This window comes from Lampris incognitus, chromosome 3 (genome assembly GCF_029633865.1).
Source record: "Lampris incognitus isolate fLamInc1 chromosome 3, fLamInc1.hap2, whole genome shotgun sequence".
Lineage (NCBI taxonomy): Eukaryota > Metazoa > Chordata > Actinopteri > Lampriformes > Lampridae > Lampris > Lampris incognitus.
In genome coordinates this window covers 6,488,194-6,511,529 of record NC_079213.1, presented here as the reverse complement: position 1 = coordinate 6,511,529, position 23,336 = coordinate 6,488,194, and the positions used below count along the sequence as shown (strand labels likewise).

The 23,336-nt window shown below is 51.0% G+C and overlaps 2 protein-coding genes across 3 annotated transcripts in view; both read left to right on the top strand.

Moving 5' to 3' along the window:
• Positions 1–1,918: 1,918 nt before the first annotated feature.
• LOC130109171 (thioredoxin reductase 1, cytoplasmic-like) lies at positions 1,919–19,806 on the top strand. Its single transcript, XM_056275928.1, has 15 exons — positions 1,919–1,991; positions 2,621–2,750; positions 4,470–4,542; positions 4,668–4,757; positions 4,893–5,035; positions 6,041–6,156; positions 10,543–10,768; positions 11,500–11,539; positions 13,001–13,098; positions 13,486–13,562; positions 13,797–13,953; positions 14,158–14,265; positions 15,386–15,481; positions 16,650–16,784; positions 19,108–19,806. Exons 1-15 carry the CDS (start codon positions 1,984–1,986, stop codon positions 19,171–19,173), a joined length of 1,563 nt encoding a protein of 520 aa, XP_056131903.1. The 5' UTR covers positions 1,919–1,983; the 3' UTR covers positions 19,174–19,806.
• A 2,715-nt stretch (positions 19,807–22,521) lies between these two features.
• The window catches only part of chst11 (carbohydrate (chondroitin 4) sulfotransferase 11), a 103,307-nt gene continuing 102,492 nt past the window's right edge, over positions 22,522–23,336 (top strand). Inside the window, exon 1 of one of the 2 annotated variants that reach the window (XM_056277311.1) lies at positions 22,522–22,737. In XM_056277311.1, the coding sequence (XP_056133286.1) occupies positions 22,635–22,737 (103 nt within the window). In that variant the 5' untranslated portion in view covers positions 22,522–22,634. Of the gene's footprint in view, positions 22,753–23,336 lie in introns of both variants that reach the window. The other variant, XM_056277309.1, reaches the window with a different exon arrangement.

The window sequence follows — 23,336 nt, the reverse complement described above, 5'->3', positions numbered from 1 at the left end:
TCTATTTTTGCGTTGTCCCCCCAAATTCGCTACAATACTGTTCCGTTACGCTATTACTGATTTACTAATGCTAAAGGGGAATGTCAAAGTGGCTTGACAGCAAGAGGCTCCCGGGCTTGATTCCAGTTTGTCTGTGTGGACTTTGGACGTTCTCCTCGTGTTTGTGTTGGTTTCCCGAACTGTGTCAGTAGTATATAATTTGATGTGAGACCCCAGTCCACCTCTCTTTTTTTTTTTTACTTACAATCCTAAATCTCTAAGTCCATGCAACTGTTTTCGCCAGCGCCCTGTAAGCGCTCTGCTTTGTGAACCCAGTTGAACTCATAAATAGCACCGTGGGCAAAGGCTGCGTCACAGAGCATGCAGTACCCCCTTTGAACCACCGGGCGGTTGGTTAATTTGTGTCTTTTACCATGGACGGGCGTTACATCCGCCGTCTTTACGCATGCTCAGTACTCCAGGTAAGAAAATCAGAGAAGGTTGAATCAGTTCGTCTGGACACAACGTTTATTGACAGATACGTTTCGTCATCGTCGACGCCGGTGTTTCTCAACCCAGTCCTCAAGGACCCCCTATCCTGCAGATTTTCATTGTAACCCTGCATAGGTAGCCCTGCTTGTACTTACTCGACCAATCATCTCGCAGCACTTAATTATGCAAGGTGTGCAACGTCTGACAAAATTCATTGCTGATTGGTTGAATAACTCCAAACGGGTACCTATTCAGGGTTGCAAAGAAAATATGCAGGATAGGGGGTCCTTGAGGACTGGGTTGAGAAACGCTGGTCTAAGTGACCTCTTCAGTCTCAGCTGACTGCAGGCACCCCCCACCCTTATAAACAACACAGTGGCACAACGACCCAAACCAGCGAGCAGTTTCATATGCAAATATGGGCGTGGCCATTAACGACACCACTCACAGAGGATTTGGGAACGTTTGCAATCGCAGCATTGGAAGATGGCGACAGACGTACTCTTACCCCCCCCCCCCTCCACCCCGGTTCAGGGACGGCCTCTTTGACTCCTCGTTCAAACCAGCGTTCCTCCCTGTCGAGGAGGATGGGCACACCCTCATCCTTGAAAGAGTGGCCACCGGCCTGTCGATGGGTGTAGACTGCGGACTCCTGGACTGACGCGTCGGCGTTCCCAAATCCTCGGTGATTAGTACACGTGGAAGTGTTGTCAATGGCCACGCCCATATTTGCATATAAAACTGGTCGCTGGTTTCGGTCGTTATGCCACTGTGTTGTTTATGCAGCCAGTTTAGACTGAAGAGGTCACTTAGACGATGACGCAACGTATCTGTCAGTAAACTCCGTCTCCATTGTGAGCTGATTCAACCTTCTTTGGCTGGTCTGTAATTCCACCATTGCCAAAAAAGCTCTTGACTGTCTGAATAACCGACAGCCTTTGGAGAACATTAAAAACACTCTGCCAGCGGCTAAGTGGTAATTGTGTAAATTGGTGACAGCTATTCAACCGTCTCATAGCTGTGAAATGTGTTCCCTGCTCTCTTGAGAGGCAGCTGTCGTAAAAAAACAAAAAAAAAAACACAAAAAAAAACAAAACAAACCTTGCGCATGCGTATTCAGACTGTTCACCACCACTTTACAATGTTGCGGGCAAGAGCATGTTCGTGTCTGTGGTCACCCATAGATATATATAGATATATACACACACACACACGTATATGGTTACCTTAGAGTTGCGAAACTCTCGCACATGCGCACTTAGTTCAGCACAGAAGCGCTTCGTGAGCGTCGCGTTGCGCGGTTAGGTCAGGTTAGAAATCTCGCGAGAGCTTCGCAAATCTGGGGTTACCGTGTGTAGACACGCGACCAGAGCGATAGAAGCAAACTATCGCAGCAGGTTTTGATCGCGGCTGAGTCCTCTGCAGGAGGGCAGGAGGGCAGGAGGGCAGGAGGGGGAAGAGGCGCTGTCCGGATCAGCTTCTGCTGCCCAACGCAGGCCCGACCCGTTGTAAATGTTGCCGTGAGTTTATTTGGCGCTAACGACGCTTCACAACGCCGCTGGAGAAACTCGTGACGTCCCCCGGGAGGCGATCTCCAGCGTGCGAAGCGGCTTCTCTGTTTCTCCACCAGATGGCGCCACTCAACTTCACGTGAAAAGCTCACAAACTTGACGCTTCTTGTTTTTTTTTACAGAACGTATACGTGTGTCTTTCGTATTTTCATATAGTGTTGTTAAATTGATATAATGTATTAACATTTATTAGCATTAGTATATTAGCAGTACATTAGGTTAGTTATTATTATGATATTTTGATATAATAGTAGTAGTTTATTTATAATTTCTTTGTAGTTTATCGTATATTTGTATATTTTACTAGCATATTTAGTTCTCTGCTTCAGATTGGCTCATACGAAGTTCCCTTTGGAAACATAGTGATTCTACTTTACCCTATCCTGTCCTATCCTGTCCTATCCTGTCCTGTCCTGTCCTGTCCTGTCCTGTCCTGATCAACATAACAGTCTGCACACCTGTAAGCAGCGGCAGAGCCAGAAAGCAGCCTGGCAGAGTTCATCTCGTTCTCGCTGGACACCAGGGCTTCTGTGTTTTGAGTCTTTACGTACTGTCTTGTCGTGTCTCCTCCTCTCCAGGTCTTCGCTGGAAGGACAGAGACGGGTTGTCGTGACTCAGAGCGGGGACGTCATGGAGCAACCATTCGGGCCCTTTGACTACGACCTGCTGGTGATTGGAGGCGGTTCTGCAGGTCTGGCTGTGGCAAAGGTCGACTCACTTTTTCCACTTGTCACTCTGCTGTACGGTGAACCGTAGCGTATTTGAACTTGGAGCTGCTCGTTGCCTCTGTTTCCATACACGTGTTACTCTTTCCTGTATTCATGAATCAGCTTTGATGATGGGTTGATACAAGACTGCATACATGCATGCTGTAGATTTAAAGTTTATTTGTATGTACGTATTTGTTTACCTGTCTGTCTGTCTGTCTGTCAAAACATTTGGCTGTCTAACCCTGTCTGTCTGGCTGTTATAGTTGTGTATTTATGAAAAGCTATATCCCAGAACCCCTAATATTAATTTTTGAATAATATAAAAAAAACATTGTGAGACCAGCTATGTTATATGGTTTGGAGACAGTGGCACTGACGAAAAGACAGGAGGCGGAGCTGGAGGTGGCAGAGTTGAAGATGCTAAGATTTTCACTGGGAGTAACGAAGAAGGACAGGATTAGGAACGATTATATTAGAGGGACCGCTCAGGTTGGACGGTTTGGAGACAAAGCAAGAGAGGCAAGATTGAGATGGCTTGGACATGTGTGGAGGAGAGATGCTGAGTATATTGGGAGAAGGATGCTGAATATGGAGCTGCCAGGGAAGAGGAGAAGAGGAAGGCCAAAGAGGAGGTTTATGGATGTGGTGAGGGAAGACATGCAGGTGGCTGATGTGACAGAGGAAGACGCAGAAGACAGGAAGAAATGGAAACGGATGATCCGCTGTGGCGACCCCTAACGGGAGCAGCCGAAAGTAGTAGATAGATAAAAAAAACATGGGCGGCAACGGTGGTGCAGTGGTTAGCGCGGTCGCCTCACAGCAAGAAGGTCCCGGGTTCAAGCCCCGGGGTTCCAACCTTGGGGGTCGTCCCGGGTCGTCCTCTGTGTGGAGTTTGCATGTTCTCCCCCGTGCCTGCGTGGGTTTCGTCCGGGGGCTCTGGTTTCCTCCCACAGTCCAAAGACATGCAGGTCAGGTAAACTGGCCGTACTAAATTGTCCCTAGGTGTGTGTGTGTGTGTGATGGCCTGGCGGCCTGTCCAGGGTGTCTCCTCGCCTGCCGCCAATGACTGCTGGGATGGGCTCCAGCATCCCCGCGACCCTGAGAGCAGGATAAGTGGTTTGGATAATGGATGGATGGGGAAAAAAATACATCTTTATCTGAACTATTTGATCTCCAACATTCAATATTCAATATTTCTGAAAGGCAGAGGATCCAGTCTGTAGAAATACTGCAATATTTGTAAAGTAAGAAGTTACCTGCTGTCTCGTAAATATAACCCGGATTACAAGTTAATTTTGTGCAATCACTTTGGGCTTTAATTTTTGATTTATCTGTGAATTTTTTCATTTTGGAGTGAAATCCTCTATACCCTTGTCCTCTCCGTAGACCCTAGCTGCTCAGCTTGCAGCCGGCTCTGCAGCCTCTGCTAAAGCCCGTGGATTGGAGGACATTCCTCCCACTGGCCCTCATAATAAACAGCTAATCTGGTTGATGGACACAGTCTGTGCCAAAGCATAGCTCCAATAATTATCATTTTAATGGACTTTATGGTAATTGGATGATCTGTGAGGAGCTCGAGAGGAATGAGGAAGTGAGAAGAAAGGGGTAGAATTAGGGATTTTCGAAGGATGTGACGACTTAACCTATCTAAATATTTAATTTTCCTTTCCTCTTTCTCTTTTTCACTCATTTGTTTTGTTTTTTTCCTCTCCTCTAGGAGGCAGCAAGGCTTCAGAGAAGGGTGCTGGTCATCAACCTCGCGACTCCATCTCCAAAGGCCGCCGAGTGGGGTGTGTGTTTTGATCCCGTAGACGGACGTGGTCGTTGCGGTTTCGGGTCATTTTACATAATATGAGAAGTTCTCTTTGTTTCCTTTTATTTTATTTTCCGTCTCTTTCCTTCTCTTCTCTCGCAGACGCCGTCAGGAAGCTGCTACACCAGGCATCCCTGTTGGGAAAAGCCATTCAAGATTCCCGGAAGTACGGCTGGAGGTTCGAGGAGACGGGTGAGCGAGGCCCGCGAAGGCCGGAACGTGTCTCTGGATGCACGAGCGGGGGGGGGGGGGGGGGAGACACCTCGCCACACGGCGCGTGGTTTTTCCCGTGTGTTGTGACGTGGATGTTATTTGCTCTGTTTGAAGTTTCCCACGACTGGTGCGAGCTGGCGGAGGCGGTCCGGGATCAGGTTCGGTCTCGTGGTTTGGAGCTGAGGAAAGAGCTGCGGGACTGTGGAGTCATCTACCTCAGCGCCCGAGGCGAGATAGTGGCACCTCACACAGTAGAGGCAAGTATTCAACACAGGGTGTAAAGACCCAAGTCAAAAAGTGTCCCGCGTCCGGGTGGCGTGGCGGTCTATTCCGTTGCCTACCAACACAGGGATCGCCGGTTCAGTCGGGGCGCCTGTTCGGGGGGGAGGGGGAACTGGGGGGAATAGCGTGATCCTCCCACGTGCTACGTCCCCCTGGCGAAACTCCTCACTGTCAGGTGAAAAGGAGCGGCTGGCGACTCCACATGTGTCAGAGGAGGGATGTGGTAGTCTGCAGCCCTCCCCGGATCGGCAGAGGGGGTGGAGCAGCGACCGGGGCGGCAGGGTAGGGTAATTGGCTGGGTACGATTGGGGAGAAAACGGGCCGTACTATATCGGCCGTACTAAATTGTCCCAAGGTGTGTGTGTGTGGGGGGGGGGGCTGGGGGGGGGGCCCTGTGATGGACTGGCGGCCTGTCCAGGGTGTCTCCCCGCCTGCCGCCCCAGTGACTGCTGGGATAGGCTCCAGCATCCCCGCGACCCTGAGAGCAGGATAAGCGGTTCGGATAATGGATGGATGGATGCCTGAAAAGGCTTGTTCACATCACAACACATTCACGTCACGGTCACATCCCCTTACATTTCATGACAGTCGCATCATATTCGGATCAACATCACCTTCATTTCTCACGAGATTCACATCCCGTTCACATCACGTTTCATCCTCCCAAACCGGTAAACAGAGTAGATGACAAATGGATGTATTGATCAGGCACATCTCTGTAATGGATGCCTGTCGTGGAATATTTCCGGGGACACGAAACTACACTCGAGAGAGGGGAGAAGACAAAAAAACCTCCATAATGCCGTTTGTTTGGTTCATTACGCTGGCTGCCCCAGTCGCTTCCAGGCTAGACTGGTTTTAGTTGCCTTAACTTAACCCTAGACCCGTTAACCTGCATGCAGACAGACCGTGGCAGACTTGCACCGTGAGCATGATGCGATGCTGGCTTTGTGATGTCACTCCTTTCTCGGTCCAATCAGGCGACAGACGACAACGGGAGGAAGACGCGTCACTCGGCGGAGACGCTGGTCATTGCGACCGGAGACAGGCCGCGGTACCTGGGAGTAAGCGGAGACAGGGAACGTTGCCTCACCAGGTTGGTAGAATTTCGCAAAACCAAACGCCTGCGAGTATTTTCTGTGTCGTGACCTGTTCTGGTATCCAGGGTCGGATATGAAATCTCCCAACGGCCGACACCGACTCTCCACCTGTGCCTCGACTGCCAGGATAGGGGGTTCCTTTAGGTCTGGGCGATACTGACAGAGTCAGATGTCACAGTGATGTTGACTGGATTTCTCAAGTGTCGATGATGAGGCGATGTTTTACGGATGACTATTGGTGCTCCTGTATGATATTTACACATGAAAATATGGAGATGTGATGATTAGTATTGTGGATATGTGGGTGTCTGGGTAGCGCGGCGGTCTATTCCGTTGCCCACCAGCATGAGGATCGCTGGCTCGAATCCCAGTGTTACCTCTGGCTTGGTCGGGCATCCCTACAGACACGATTGGCCGTGTCAGCGGGTGGGAAGCCGGATGTGGGTATGTGTCCTGGTCACTGCACTAGTGCCTCCTCTGGTCGGTCGGGGCGCCTGTTCGGGGGGAGGGGGACTGGGGGCAATAGCATGATCCTCCAACGCACTACGACCTCCTGGTGAAACTCCTCACTGTCAGGTAAAAAGAAGCGGCTGGTGACTCCACATGTATGGGAGGAGGCATGTGGTAGTCTGCAGCCCTCCCCGGATCAGCAGAGGGGGTGGAGCAGCGACCGGGACGGTGATGATCAAGAGACAGTCGTTGTTCATTTCACTCAGCTAAAACGGTCGGATGAGTTCAGAAAATTGCCCCGTTTGACTGAAATGCAGCCTTAAACAGCAGGGGGCGACAACATGGAAGTGATACCCCCATATTACCAGAACCAGAACCCCACAACACATCTAGTGTCAGTTATCACCACATCCATAATATATATCCATATACGGCCAAACCCTGTATATCCCTGCCAGGATATCTCCTCCCGGGTCTCTTCTTCTTCTACTACTTCTCCATTTTGTGTCTGCTTCTCAGTTTTGTACCGTCACTGTAATGAGAGCAAAAGAAACCAAAGAGAATTACATGCCATTCCTCCTTAAAAAAAAACCCCGTCGGGATAGCGGTGTTAACATCAGATGATTCAGCTCAATTATAGTCTCTGCGGGTGTCCTCGGGGCTAATTTGTCCTGTCCTTCAGATAGTTTATATCATATTGCATGCTCTGTCTACTGCAACACAGCAAGAGAAAAGCCAGAGAGGCAAGACTGAGATGGCTTGGCCATGTGTGGAGGAGAGATGCTGGGTATGTTGGGAGAAGGATGCTGAATATGGCGCTGCCAGGGAAGAGGAGAAGAGGAAGGCCAAAGAGGAGGTTTATGGATGTGGTGAGGGAGCACATGCAGGTGGCTGGTGTGACAGAGGAAGATGCAGAGGACGGGAAGAGATGGAGACGCATGATCCGCTGTGGCGCCCCCTAACGGGAGCAGCCAAAAGTAGTAGTAGTAGATTTAATGCAAATTTGCATGGTGGCCCAGTGGTTAGTGCTGTCCCCTTGAAGGTGCTGGGTTCGAACCCCGGGGTTGTCCATGTTCTCCCCGTGTCGGCGGTGGGTTTTTCTCCAGGTGCTCCGGTTTCCTCCCACCATCAAAAAGAAACACGCGTGTTAGGGTTTATACTCCCATCTGTGCCCCTGAGCAAGGCAATGGGGAAAGAACTGGAGGTGGTCCCCGGGCGCAGCGTGGCGGCGGCAGCCCGCTGCTGCTCGCTACACACATCACAGCCGGGGTGGGTTAATTTGCAGTAACTGACTTTCCTCAAGGGGGTTAATAAAGGAAACTTATAAAAACGTGCCCGCCAAAAGCCGACTACTCAGCTCTGTATGTATCCTCCCACATCTGCAGTGCGAGTTTTACCCCTGCGGTGCAGCACTCGCTGTGTTAACACACCACGGCCAGACACACACACACACACCTTCTGTGGTGGAGATGTTCTTGTGCAGATTTCCTAGTCAGTTGGTTCTATTTTGTTCCCGGTACAAAGATATTTATTACTGCCTGAATCCCTTTCCTCCCTGGCCTGCTTGGTATTCCCATGTACACACATTACTCCCCCAGACGTGTGCACTCGTCCGTGCAGACCCACTTGGCGGACTGGTGAAACTTGAATTTTAAGATCACAAACTGATTTAATCTTGAATTTATTCAGCCCGAGGCAGTCCTGGTGCTCGTTTTGTCCCCCGCGGGAGAAATTCTCATTTAGTTTGCTTCGTTATCGCGAAAGTGCGGTGATTAATTGCTTTCATTAAAGGGTTGTATTTCTTAGTCTGATACCACATGATCTATTCCCCACTCAGCGCCCGCTGCACGCCTACCCGTCTCGAAGAAAAATCCCTCCTCCGACGCACCCACCTCCTTAAGAATCTGGGTTTTGGTTTTGTTTTTTTTTTTGCAGGAAAACTTTTGTTGTTTTTTGTTTCGCGTGGCGTTTCTCCTCACCTGAACCGAAGGGCTACGGATGCACGGCGGCGCCTGTTGTCGTCTGTGCAGGGGGTTCTCACACTTTTTGGGGAACTGCCACGATCGTAACACCTATTAAACAAATGCTGTGTGCACTTATTTGATGCCAGGGGAGCTTTTTATGATCTAAAACTATTCGGCCTAGATACTCCAGACTTGCTTTATCACCGTTAACAGACACACTGCAGTTTGAGGTGCGTTGATTTCATTTTGATTGCATTCAAACTTTACAGTATTTATACTTTTACTTAAAGTCGCGGTATTTATACTTTTACTTAAAGTCACTGGTGATGTTTAGCCAGTCTCGCAGGAGTAACAAGACTGGTCTAGTGCTATTAAACCCGGACACTATATTTAACATTAAAAATAAAAACTCAAGGGGTGTCCGGGTAGCGTAGCGGTCTATTCCGTTGCCTACCAACACAAGGGATCGCCGGTTCGAATCCCCGTGTTGCCTTCGGCTTGGTCGGCGTCCCTACAGACACAATTGGTCGTGTCTAAGAGTGGGAAGCCGATGTGGGTATGTGTCCTGGTCGCTGCACTAGCGCCTCCTCTGATCAGTTGGGGTGTCTGTTCAGGGGGGAGGAGGAACTGGGGGGAATACCGTGATCCTCCCACGCGCTACTTCCCCCTGGTGAAACTCCACTGTCAGGTGAAAAGAAGCGGCTGGTGACTCCACATGTATCGGGGGGAGGCATGGGGTAGTCTGCAGCCCTCCTCAGATTGGCAGAGGGGGTAGAGCAGAGATCGGGACGGCTCAGAATAGTGGGGTAATTGGCCAGATACAATGGGGGAGAAAAAAGGGGGGAAATTCGATCTCATCTCATCTTCAGCCGCTTCTCCGGGGTCGGGTCACGGTGGCAGCAAGCTAAGTAGGGCACTCCAGACCTCCCTCTCCTCAGCAATGCCCTCCAGCTCCTCCTTGGGGTTCCCAAGGTGTTTCCAGGCCAGATTGGACATGTAGTCCCTCCAGCGAGTTCTGGGTCTACCCCGGGGTCTCCTCCCAGGCGGCTGTGCCCGGAAAACCTCCAAAGGAAGGCAGCCAGGAGGCATCCTAATCAGATGCCCGAACCACCTCAACTGGCTCCTTTCGATGCGAAGGAGCAGCAGCTGTACTCCGAGCTCCCTCCGGATGTCCAAGCTCCTCACCCTATCTCTAAGGCTGAGCCCAGACACCCTACAGAGGAAACTCATTTCAGCCACTTGTAGTATCTCCGATCTCACCCCTTCGGTCACTACCCAAAGCTCATGACCATAGGTGAGGGTTGGATCAAAGACTGACTGGTAAATTGAGAGCTTTGCCTTCCGGCTCAGCTCCCTCTTCACCACAACGGTCCTGTACAGCATCCACATTACTGCTGATGCTGCACCAAATCCACCTGTCAATCCCCCGCTCCACCCTGCCCTCACTCGTGAACAAGACCCCGAGATACTTGAACTCCTTCACTTGAGGCAACAAGTCATCCCCAACCCGGAGGGAGCAATCCACCATTTTCCGGTAGAGAACCACGGCCTCAGACATCCCAGCCATTTCACACCCAGCTGCAAACCGCCCCAGTACGTGCTGGAGGTCACGTTCTGATGAAGCCAACGAAACCACATCATCTGCGAAGAGCTGAGATGCAATCCAATACGGACACGCTCCTCACCTAAGCTGCACCTCGAGATCCTGTCCACGACTATCACGAACAGCGTCTTTCGGAAAACAGAAATGTTTTGGAAAATTCCAAAAGAAAAAGGAAATAACAACTCTGAAGTGGTCTAACCTTCGCAGACCCCCTAGCTATGTATTATGGAGCAGTGGAGGACCCTAGACCCCACTGTGAATGCAGATCCATCTGAGGCAATCGGGATTTGGGGGGTTATGAAAATAAATGTGACTCGATGTTCTTTACATCTCTCTCTCCTCGCTCCTCTCTTTCTCCAACCCAGCGATGACCTGTTCTCTCTGCCTCGTTCTCCGGGCCGGACCCTGGTGGTGGGCGGGTCACCAGAAGGGTTGGAGTGCGCCGGCTTCCTGTCCGGCCTAGGGTCAGAGGTCAGCGTCATGCTTCAGCCGGACCTTCTCGCGGGGTTCGATCAGAAGATGGTTCAGAAGATAATGAACCACATGTTTGTCCACGATGTCAGCTTCGTCCAGCACTACTCACTCGCCAAGGTACTCCTGCCCGACAGAGGGTGCTACTATTCAGTACCCCCCTGAGCCGTCTGCAGACTTACACTCGAACACACGTACAGGTTTCTGTCAGCTTCTCTTTGTAAGGGGCTGTGGATAAAACCATCCGGGACATGAGAAACTGGGGTTGGTGTGTATCATGTTATTAAGACAGGATGTCCCAAAATCAACTTTTCGCCAGATAATTGTCGCAGTAAGAAAATGTCAGGAGGGGCGCCCGGGTGGCGCGGCGGCCTATTCCATCGCCTACCAACACGGGGCTCGCCGGTTCGAATCCCCGAGTTACCTCCGGCTCAGTCGGGCGTCCCTACAGACACAATTGGCCGCGTCTGCGGGTGGGAAGCCGGATGTGGGTATGTGCGCTGCACTAGCGCCTCCTCTGGTCGGTCGGGGGGCGGGGACTAGGGGGGAATAGCGTGATCCTCCCACGGGCTACGTCCCCCTGGCGAAACTCCTCACTGTCAGGTGAAAAGAAGCGGCTGGCGACTCCACATGTATGGGAGGAGGCGTGTGGTAGTCTGCAGCCCTCCCCGGATCAGCAGAGGGGGTGGAGCAGAGACCGGGACGGCTCGGGAGAGTGGGGTGATTAGATATTTACAAGATCTTCCTGTTTCATTTACACAATATCTCGGTTATGGTGGCTCCCTGAACATTTCATATGGTTATTAACACGTGTGTGTGTGTGTGTGTGTGTGTGTGTTTGTGTGTGTTAGGTGGAGCAGATTGAAGCCTGCAGCAAGGACATCGTTGTCGGTACGGCAGCTGTGTCGTTTTATCTTGATGTCACAGTAGAAATGGGAAGTTTTAACTCACACCGTGTTCGTGATGAAGAAAAAGGATGGTGCTTCCGGAGTTTCCGAAGCGGACTTGGGAGGGGACCGTTGGCGGTGTGCACGGCTGCACATATTCCCTGACCCAAATCCACCGAACCACTCTGGTCAACTTGCCTGTATTCATCATACAGTGATACATTCAACGCGAACGAAGTATTTGCTGAAATTTGAAGTAAAAGTTGGAAAAGCAGCTTTAACCTGAGTGTCAGGTTTAACCACTTCATCCATCCGTCCATCCATCCATCCATCCATCCATCCATCCATCCATCCATCCATCCATCCATCCATCCATCCATCCATCCATCCCTCCTTCCGTTATCCAAATCGCTTATCCTGCTCTCAGGGTCGCGGGGATGCTGGAGTCTATCCCAGCAGTCATTGGGTGGCAGGCAGGGAGACACCCTGGGCAGGCCGCCAGGCCGTCACACAGGGCACACACACACTCACACACACACACACACACACACACACACACACACACACACACAAACACGCACACACCTAGGGACAATTTAGTACGGCCGGGTCACCTGACCTACATGTGTTTGGACTGTGGGAGGAAACCGGAGCCCCCGGAGGAAACCCACGCAGACACGGGGAGAACACGCAAACTCCACACAGAGGACGACCCCCAAGGTTGGACTACCCCGGGGCTCGAACCCAGGACCTTCTTTTCTTGGGGGGGATTTCCCCCCCTTTTTCTCCCCAATTGTATCCAGCCAATTACCCCGCTCTTCTGAGCCGTCCCGGTCGCTGATCCGGGGGAGGGCTGCAGACTACCACGTGCCTCCTCCCATACATGTGGAGTCGCCAGCTGCTTCTTTTCACCTGACAGTGAGGAGTTTCGCCAGGGGGACGTAGCGCGTGGGAGGATCACGCTATTCCCCCCCCCAAAACAGGCGCCTCGACCAACCAGGAGAGGCGCTAGTGCAGCGACCAGGACACATACCCACATCCGGCCTCCCACCCGCAGACACAGCCAATTGTGTCTGTAGGGACGCCCAACGAAGGTGGAGGTAACATGGGGATTCGAACCGGTGAGCCCCGTGTTGGTAGGCAACGGAATAGACCGCTACGCCACCCGGACTCCCACCCAGGACCTTCTTGCTGTGAGGCGACTGCGCTAACCACTGTGCCACCGTGCCGCCCATCAAAGAGTCCATTTAACTAAATGTTCATGATCCACTGCATCCGACAGTGTGTGTGTGTGTGTGTGTGTGTGTGTGTGTGTGTGTGTGTGTGTGTGTGTGTGTGTGTGTGTGTCTTTAAGTTTGCTGGTGGATGTGAGTGTGTCTGCTCATAAAAGTGTGTCTGTGTGTGTTGGTTTAAGTGTGTCTGTGTGTCACGGGGGCTGAGTTTGCTATCGTTTGTCAAACTCTAGGTGTTCCCGAACGCAGCGCGGGGCCAGTGAGCCCCGGCAGGTTGAGAGCGACGATGGTGTCGGAGGAAGGCCACAGGAAACAGGAAGACTTCGATACAGTAGGTGGTCGCAAGACGAAGATCATTTTATTCTCTTATAAGCCACTAGTGAATCTATATATATATATATATATATATATATATATATATATATATATATATATATATATTATATATATTGATTTTTCCTGTATTTGTAATAAGTATTATCTATCTATCTATCTATCTGTCTATCTATTGATCCATCGATCTATCCATCCCTCCATCTGCCCATGTGTCTCATCTCTCTGTTTCTGCCTGATTATTCTTTGATTTTGCATCCAGATATGACACTTATAGTATATTAGACAAGTGTATTGGTGTGTCTTAGTAAGTGTGTGTGTGTTTGTGTGTGTGTGTGTGTGTGTGTGTGTGTGTGTGTGTGTGTGTGTGTGTGTGTGTGTGAAGGTTCTTCTTGCCGTAGGGAGGGAGCCCTGCACCGGTGACATTGGCCTTGAGAGCGTGGGGCTGAAATGCAGCCAGGAGTGTGTACAATACATCTTTATTTCCTCCTATTCGTTTTGGATGTCAGATTGTGTTGGTGTGTGTGTGTGTTTTTGTGTGTGTGTGTGTTTGTGAGATAACCAAGCTATTAGTGTGATTTATGGGTGCTGTACCTTTACGTGTGTGTGTGTGTGTGTGTTTGTTTGTGTGTGTGTGTGTGTGTGTGTGTGTGCGTGTGTGTGCGTGTGTGTGTCTGTGTGTGTGTGTGCTTGCAGTTCTGGAGGGATCCCGGTGAATGACAGGGAGCAGACCAGTGTCGATCATATCTACGCTGTTGGATCGGTGCAGCATGGCCGCCCCTCCACCACGGGCCTCTCTACACAGGCAGGGGCCCTGCTCGCCCGTAGACTGTACGGAGGAGACGTTACCACGGTAACCAGATTACAGATGACGTAATGTGGTGATTGGGTCTGTCTGAGTTCACCTGGTTTTGTAAGCTGATTATAGTAATTGTTGGTTATACCGAGCCCTTCACTTCCTGTGTGGGTTGTTGTCCATGTGGGGGACTGACTGAACTGACTTGGTGTCATTAATGATACAATGTTTCTCTGTGTGTGTCTTTCATCTTTTTAACAGTGTGACTACTCCAGTGCCCCCTTCGTTCTGTTCACCCCAGTGGAATATGCTGCTTGTGGTCTGTCAGAGGAGAGAGCCAAACTAACATTTGGGGAGGCCAGTGTGGAGGTACACACACACACACACACACACACACACACACACACACACACACACACACACACACGTATATATATGTACTTTAAACAGCACACTCACATCAAACACACCTTTATTCCCCCTTTTTTTCTCCCCAATTATTCCCCGGCCAATCATCCCACTCCTCCAATCCGTCCCGGTCGCTGCTGCACCCCCCTCTGCTGATCCGGGGAGGGCTGCAGACTACCACATGCCTCCTCCCGTACATGTGGAGTCACCAGCCGCTTCTTTTCACCTGACAGTGAGGAGTCTCACCAGGGGGATGTAGCACATGGGAGGGTCACGCTGTTCCCCCCAGCCCCCCCCCCCCGAACAGGTGCCCCGACCGACCAGAGGAGGCGCTAGTGCAGAGACCAGGACACATACCCACATCCGCCTTCCCACCCGCAGACATGGCCATGTGTCATTGGCAACGCTGTCTTCGGGAGGGGGGCGGAGTCGGCTTGTGTTCGTCACGTGAATGCGTCTCTGTGTGTGTCGGAAAAAAGAGTTGTTCGGCCTGGAGTCGCCTTGTCACGAAAGTGGGGAGGTGGTCTCCTTCGAGACTGCCGGCCGGAGAGATGCAGTTGGCGAACGCCTGCAGTACGAGGGTGGGGGTTTGAATTAAAATAGGGATCGATCGGCCACTAAATTGGGAGAAAAAAGGGAAAAATCAGAAATAAATTTATTAAAAAAAAAAAAAAAAAGGCATGGCCAATTGTGTCTGTAGGGACGCCCGACCAAGCCGGAGGTAACGCGGGGATTCGAACTGGCGATCCCCCGTGTTGGTAGGCAACGGAATAGACCGCCACACCTCCTGGACGCCCCACTCAAACACACTTTAACTGCAAAATTCAGACATGCAACATAACCCAACTCATCCGCATCAACAAACACATGGACACTTGAAACCAACACACACTTCACATTACACCAGTACATTTGGGTACGGTGCACAACAACACACACGCACATTCACACAAGCACACAAATACATACTTGCTTCAGCACATACACACATACTGTATGAGCACACATACCGTGAGAATATAGTTTGTTTTGTGTTTGTTTTGTGGTTTTCCTACATTCTGTTGTCTGCCATGCTTCTCAGGTGTACCACAGCTACTACTGGCCCCTGGAGTGGACCCTCCCCAGCAGGGGCAAAAACTCCTGCTACGGAAAGGTCATCTGTCACGTCCCTGATGGTGTAAGAAACCGCAGGCTTATTTCCGTACAGCACATGAATAATGACGGGGCCCGGCACTCCCTCTCACATTTATACACCTGCGTCTCTCGGATGTGGAATATTTACAGAGGTGATTCTGTATCGCATCGCATCACATCGCATCACATCGCATCACATCACTCCACACCACACCGCATCACATCACATCACATCACTCCACACCACACCGCATCACATCACATCACATCACTCCACACCACACCGCATCACATCACATCACATCACTCCACACCACACCGCATCACATCACATCACATCACTCCACACCACACCGCATCACATCACATCACTCCACACCACACCGCATCACACCGCATCACATCACATCACTCCACACCACACCGCATCACACCGCATCACATCACATCACATCACTCCACACCACACCGCATCGCACCGCATCACATCGTATCGCATCGCATCACATCACATCACATCACATCACATCACATCACTCCACACCACACCGCATCGCACCGCATCACATCGCACCGCATCGCATCGCATCACATCACATCACATCACATCACATCACTCCACACCACACCGCATCACACCGCATCACATCACATCACATCACTCCACACCACACCGCATCGCACCGCATCACATCGTATCGCATCGCATCACATCACATCACATCACATCACATCACATCACATCACATCACATCACCCACACCACATGTGATCCCAACCTTTAATTCTATAGCAAAACAAAGCCACAAAGTGCTAAACACCCCTGAGAGTAAAACAATGGGAATGAATGACTGAATAAAACACTTAGAATATAGTTTCAGTGGCTCACCGCCGTTGTTGGCTGTTGTTGTTGTCAAGTATTGCAATGCATTGTGGGATGCTCCTGCCAGTGTAGTGCCCAGTGTTTGCATACAACGGTATTTTTACATGCAGGTATTTTTTGCATACCGTTTGACGCATGCTACGGTTTTGAACGTCCTAAAAACACTATTTTGGTGTATTAAACGGTGTGCCGACCCGAGCTGCTCAGCTGCTGCTAATCAGAGCACATCTGTATGCCCGAGAGTCCCTCCGCTTTTGTAGATGAGCTGGTGTCAAAGGTCACACCGCTCCATCGTGATGTTGGCTTCTCGTGTGTTTTTCCTCAACAGGAGCGTGTCGTTGGTCTCCACGTGATGGGCCCCAACGCCGGCGATATCGTCCAAGGCTTCGCTGCAGCCATGAAATGCGGTCTTAGCAAACGGCAGCTGGACGCCACCGTGGGTATCAACCCCGTGTCCGCCCAGGTGAGCGCGCACTGCCCTGCAGGAACACAGCTGGCGCACGTTGGGCATTGAGGCACAAAATGTCCGCCTGCCGCTTTTTGATTCTCCTCCTCGGGCCAGTAGGCTGGGCATCCGGGTAGCGTAGCAGTCTATCCCATTGCCTACCAACACGGGGATCGCCGGTTCGAATCCCTGTGTTACCTCCAGCTTGATCGGGCGTCCCTAGAGACACAACAGGCCGTGTCTGGGCGGGAAGCCGGATGTGGGTATGTGTCCTGGTCGCTGCACTAGCACCTCCTCTGGTCGGTCGGGGCACCTTTTCAGGGGGAGGGGGAATAGCGTGATCCTCCCACGCGCTGCGTCCCCCTGGTGAAACTCCCCACTGTCAGGTGAAAAGAAGCGGCTGGCGACTCCACATGTATGGGAGGAGGCATGTGGTAGTCTGCAGCTCTCCCCGGATCGGCAGAGGGGGGTGGAGCAGCGACCGGGACGGCTGGGAGGAGCAGGGTAATTGGCCAAGTACAATTGGGGAGAAAAAGGGGGGAACCCCCCCCCCAAAAGAAATAGCCTGCTGCCTGTATAAAGCCCGTTACTTGTTCTGGAGTGGCTTATATATAGAATTTGAAATATAGGTTGACTTTCACATCACACATATGTGATGAAACGCGTCTTCAGTGGCGGCTCTAGAAAAAAAGCTTCTCTTGGTTGTGGAAATGAAGCCAGACGATGGAGACGTGATGGAAAACCCATTACTGAAAAGGTGTGTGAGCACTTAGTTTACGGACGTGGGGGGGGGGGGGGGGGGGCAGTATGTTTGTTGCTCCCTCCGAATCAAAAGCCATGCCGTGGGGGCAGGAATGTCATCCCCACAACAAATAGTCCAACATGTTAATGCCAAATCTGAAATTTGCTGTTTACTGAATCTTTACTTATATTCACAGTCAATGCCAGGGCCGCAGTTTCTAATGGAGTTTCCTGCTCTTAACGCTCGCCATCTGAATAATTCATGGACAATATTTAATAAACCTCCTCCACGCGCAGCCCGTCTCCCCGCCGGCTGATCCAGCGGGCCGTCAGCGAGTTAATTCTTCTGGCACTTTGCGAATTTGAATCAGACTTTGTTAATGGCGAGCTCAGTGGCGTGTTAAACGGAGGTCATTGATTGGCTAAATTGCTGAGTAAGTCAGCTGTGAGAGGAGCCTGGGACTATTGTGTGATGGCTATTAGATAGATAGATGGATAGATAGATGGATGGATGGATGGATAGATAGATAGATAGATAGATAGATAGATAGATAGATAGATAGATAGATAGATAGATAGATAGATAGATAGATAGATAGATAGATAGATAGATAGATAGATAGATAGATAGATAGATAGATAGATAGATAGATAGATGGATGGATGGATAGGACTTATAATGTCATGTCTTCTCTCTCTCCCTCTTTCTCTCTCACTCTCTCCCTGTCTCTCTTTCTCTCCCTCTCTTTCTCTCCCTCTCTCTCCCTGTCTCTCTTTCTCTCCCTCTTTCTCTCCCTCTCTCTTTCTCTCTCTCTCGTTCTCTCACTCTCTTTCTCTCCCTCTCTCTCCCTGTCTCTCTTTGTCTCCCTCTCTTTCTCTCCCTCTCTCTCCCTGTCTCTCTTTCTCTCCCTCTCTTTCTCTCCCTCTCTCTCCCTGTCTCTCTTTCTCTCCCTCTCTCCCTGTCTCTCTTTCTCTCCCTCTGTCTCCCTGTCTCTCTTTCTCTCCCTCTCTCTCCCTGTCTCTTCTCTTCTCTCCCTCCCTCCCTCTCTCTCTCTCTCTCTCTCTCTCTCTCTCTCTCTCTCTCTCTCTCTCTCTCTCTCTCTCTCTCTCTCTCTCTCTCTCTCTCTCTCTCTCTCTCTCTCTCTCTCTCTCTCTCTCTCTCTCAGACAGAGGAAGATGATGACTCAGTAGACACTGATGTAAAGTTGCTGTTTGCTAGGATGGTGGAAGCCAGACTGATGACTGATTTTAATTATGACAGAGAAATGAAAGATATCGAGCAAGTGGAAGTTATCTGGGCTCACGGGGGTGTGTTGTGCTCCGTAAAAGACAGCCAACTTGTTTTTGTCAGGAGAATTGATGTGATTTATTCATCTTTAAGTATTTATTTATTTATTTGCTTGTGTTTTGAATATGGTGGTATTTTCTTAAATGCAAGTTACTTTCGAAAATGAAAAAAATCTCTCTCTCTTTCTCTCCCCCTCTTTTTCTCTCTCTTGCTTTCTCCCTCTTTCTCTCTCTCTCTCTCTCTCTCTCTCTCTCTCTCTCTCTCTCTCTCTCCCTTTCTCTCTCTCTCTCTCTCGCTCTCCCTCTCTCTCAGGTGCTTACCACATTGACACTAACTCAACGGGTCTCTGAGGCTATGATAGTGCGAGGAAATTGCTGAGGTTAGCCCCCCCCCCTGCTGTCAATCACTGTCGCCCATGGCAACAGTAGAGACGGCGGGGAGAGATGCCTGTGACGACGGCCCAAGGAGTGCCGGGCGGCAGGATGGCAACCGGCCGTCAATGACGTCTTCGCCTTCACCCTGACGGACAGGTGGGCGGAGACCGATGCCCTGCTGCTGTGCGGCCGGCCGGGATTGTTTCTGTGCGGCCTTTTGAGCTCGTTGGCGGGTTTCTGGACTGTTTGCTATGGACGTAACTGTAAAACATACCCACTGATGCATTCTTACAGCTTTCATCTGAAAAAGATAAGACTTTTATCCCCCTCGGTGGGGAATTTGAATTCCTCTGTTCGCTTTAATGCCGCCGAGCTCTTCTGAAAGGCTGCTGGAGAGTGATAAGACTCCGGGATTGGTGCGTTTTCTCGGAGTAAACAGCTCAGACTTATTAAGTGTTATCCCCACTGTAGCATCGAACCCGGGGGGGGGGGGGTCCCCAGTGCCTTAATTTCTTGTAACGAACCAGACGGCTATTAAAGAATTACCAATTAATAGTGTTTATCAGCGGGCGCTCTCGCTCTAATCGATGCGCGCGGGGCCTTTATCGAGACGCCGGCCTGACTGAAACTACCCGGCGACACCGCCTCCAGCCTGCGCCTCCGCCTGCGCCTCCGCCTGCGCCTGCGCCCCTCTTTGTGCATTCTCTCGCAGAGTCAGCGCCGCCGGGCGCCCCATCTGAACTGTCTTTAAACCCGCCGTTGAATATTCATGTGTTTCATTGAGCGGAGTGTCTCGGGCTAACGTGCGGAGCGAGGGAGAGAGACCGATACCCCCTAAAAGCACACCGCTCACCCCTGCGCGCCCCCCCCCCCTCCCCCGCCCCACCACAATTTTCATCCGTCACCTCAGCGCCGTACTCTGCATTCAAATAAAAGGAAAAGTGCATGTTGGCGGCTGTGTGGCGTCATGTGTCAAGTCTGTAGGTTGCGATCCGTTTCGGCCGCCACCTCTGTGCCGCGTGAGCCCGGCTGCTGAGCCTGCAAATTAATCTCAGAGATTACCCTTCAGACCTCCTCTGATTCCGTCACTGGAAATAACGGTAGTGTAATTAGAGGTATAATTAAGATGGCCGGGTCTAACCTAATCAGACTTGCGCCAGACGCCTCCTTTTTTGGCATTAGGGCCGCAAATGCTGTTAGGGCGTAATCTGACCAGGGCAAAATAGGGTCTATGACTTTGTCTTGGTGCAAGGTTGAGACTCTAGACAGGGGGCATGTGCACTGCTCTGGGGCACAGCGCTGGGCCCCACTCGCCCCTCGTGAGATGCATCCACTGCTCCACCAGTAGGTGGTGCTATGACCCGCACGTCTACTGGGGCGGATGAGGAGCGTCAGTTTGCAGAGGGAAGAGAAATCTGATATCAAAAGTCCCTGCCACTGTTTTCAACTACCCCCTACAACCACTACTGATAAGCCTGCTAAAAAAACATGTATGGTGAGGACAAAGAAGAAGAAGAAGAAGAGAAAATAAGAGGCAACAGTCGTATATATAGAGACCGGAAGTGAGTAGTACTCGGTTCATGTTTATTTCCTCGGGGGGACTTTGGAGATTTCCTCCCACACTGCAAAGACATGAATGACAGGTAAGGTGGATGACTTTCCTAAAGGTCAGTCATGAGTGGCAGCGTGAGGGATCGTGTGTCTTTTGTGTTGGCCCTGCAATGTCTTTCTGCCTTCCACATGGCCTCCGAGTATGACGGAGTATGGATGGATGGAGGGAGGGATGGATGGATGGAGGGGGGATAGATGGATGGAGGGATGGATGGATGGATGGATGGATGGATGGATGGATGGAGGGTTGGGTGGAAGGCTAGGTACCAGCACTACTGTAGAGGTTCGGGCAGCAGTGTTGCTGTTGTTGCTCCTTTAGGTTGTCTGAGTCTCCTCTGGCCTGGCCAGCTCGCCCATGTGATCATTCTGCAGAGAGCAACAGGATAACTGCAGGGTCGTGCCGTACTCCTGGGCGTTTGGTGCTTTATTTATCCTTTTATGTTTCATGTGATTCTTCCCATGTCATTAATTTGTCAAGACAACAGTATGGTCTGTAGCGCTGCCTTAAGAACCATTGGCTTTGGTTTGGAGTCGTCCTTTTAGCACAAAGTAAACTAACATGTGTGGGAATTACACACAACACTGTTACAATGTTACAATGTTGTTTTACTTCATCGATTTCTTAACTATCTTATCGTGGTTTAGGTTTTCATTCTACTCATCTATTTATTTACTTATCTCCTTATTCCGTCTAATCTCATCACTGGCCTTCCTTCACTTTAACTTAATGTAAAGTGCACTACACTGACTGACTGTCTGGCTGGCTGACTGACTGACTGACTGGCTGGCTGGCTGACTGACTGACTGGCTGGCAGAGTGGCTGGCTGAGTGGCTGTCTGACTGACTGACTGGCTGGCAGAGTGGCTGGCTGAGTGGCTGTCTGACTGACTGACTGACTGACTGGCTGGCTGGCTGGCTGAGTGACTGACTGACTGGCTGAGTGACTGACTGGCTGGCTGGCTGACTGACTGGCTGGCAGAGTGGCTGTCTGACTGACTGGCTGGATGACTGACTGACTGGCTGTCTGACTGACTGACTGGCTGGCTGGCTGGCTGGCTGACTGACTGACTGACTGGCTGGCTGAGTGACTGACTGACTGACTGACTGGCTGGCTGGCTGACTGACTGGCTGGCTTGTTCTAAGTAACATTGGACAACAGATTAAAGTCACGGCTTTACAGAACCGTCCTTGTCCTGTGAACGTGCGGGCGCGCGCATCCTCCAGCTGTGGGAGGGACCGCTGTGGTGTCAGATTTTGCATCCCAAGATAATACGTACCTCACGTTCCGTCGCTCGCTTAAAGAGACCCCTATATATTCTTATGCAAGGACAGGAAACGCGCGGATCGTCAAGACTGTTTTTTTCTTACTATTCTAGATGATCGACACGGCTTTCCTGACGAAGTGACCTACTGAAAACAGGCTCACTGGAGCTGGGAATGTGCTTACGGTAGTGTGCTGGTTTGTTTGTAAAATAAACGTGTTGATAATCTGAAAAAAATTCAACAAAAAAACAAAACAAAAAAAAACCCTAACAATAAGGGAAGAGGAACCCCGTGTCCATACATCGGTGGCGTCGCGTTCGGGGTAAATGGGGGGGGGACATATTCTTCCCGGGGTACAATATTTGCCATCACAGTAGCCGCGCTCCTCCTCCAGTCCAGAGAGGAGGTGGCAAGTAGTCCAGTAGTCTGTGTGTTGGAGGCATTCAGGTCATTGACCGGCGGGGCCCCATCAGTACCACCACGACCCGCAGCCAAAGCCCCGGAGCCTTTATACCCAACACACCTACAAAGAAAAGAGAAGAAGAAGAAGAAGAAAACACGGGCGTCTTCCCGCAGCCCTTTCCGCTCGCCATGAAACAGACTCTGACCGAACTGATGAGGATGAGCAGAATATGCCGGATGGTTTTCGCCACTTGTTTGGGATCTTTTATTCTGGTCATCTTTTATTTCCAAAGTATGTTCCAGCCAGGTAGGAATTACTGGTTCTCTTCCTGGTTATCACGCGCGCGGCTGGGCTGCTCTTGACGCGTGTGTGTGTGTGCGTGTGAGTGCGTGTGCGTGCGTGAGAGAGACTTTCTGTCGGCGTGCTGGCTGACGGATCCATCAGGTCGTGCCTCAGCATGATAACGGTGGGCGAACCGCGCGTTTTACAGCGGCCGTGGCGCCTTGTCGGTGGTTCGGGTCTACAAGAACCAGTCCGGTTCGCGTTTTGGTACGACTGTCATTCGGGTCTACGAGAACCAGCCCGGTTCGCGTTTTGACAGGACTGTCATACGCACGCCGTGTAATGAGCGAGCGGCGTCCTCGGACAGGGTAGCCCGGATCACCTCGGATGTTGGGGGGGTGGGGGGGTGGGGGTCTAGTCTGAGATTCCTCCATCTGACGAGCGGCATGTGATGACGGCAGCCTGGGTGTTCTCTCTCTCTCTCTCTCTCTCATCTCTCTCTCTCTCTCTCTCTCTCTCTCTCGCTCTCTCTCGCCCTCTCGCTCTCTGCTGCTTCTTTTTGTCTCCAGAACGTGGCTCCGTGCCGCGCGCCGTGCCGCGCGCGGCGC

Excerpts from the sequence above, each read along its gene's own strand:
- LOC130109171 (XM_056275928.1), top strand. Across the intron at positions 2,751-4,469 it reads CAGGTCTGGCTGTGGCAAAG|GAGGCAGCAAGGCTTCAGAG; the intron begins GTCGACTCACTT and ends CCTCTCCTCTAG. Across the intron at positions 13,099-13,485 it reads AACAGGAAGACTTCGATACA|GTTCTTCTTGCCGTAGGGAG; the intron begins GTAGGTGGTCGC and ends GTGTGTGTGAAG.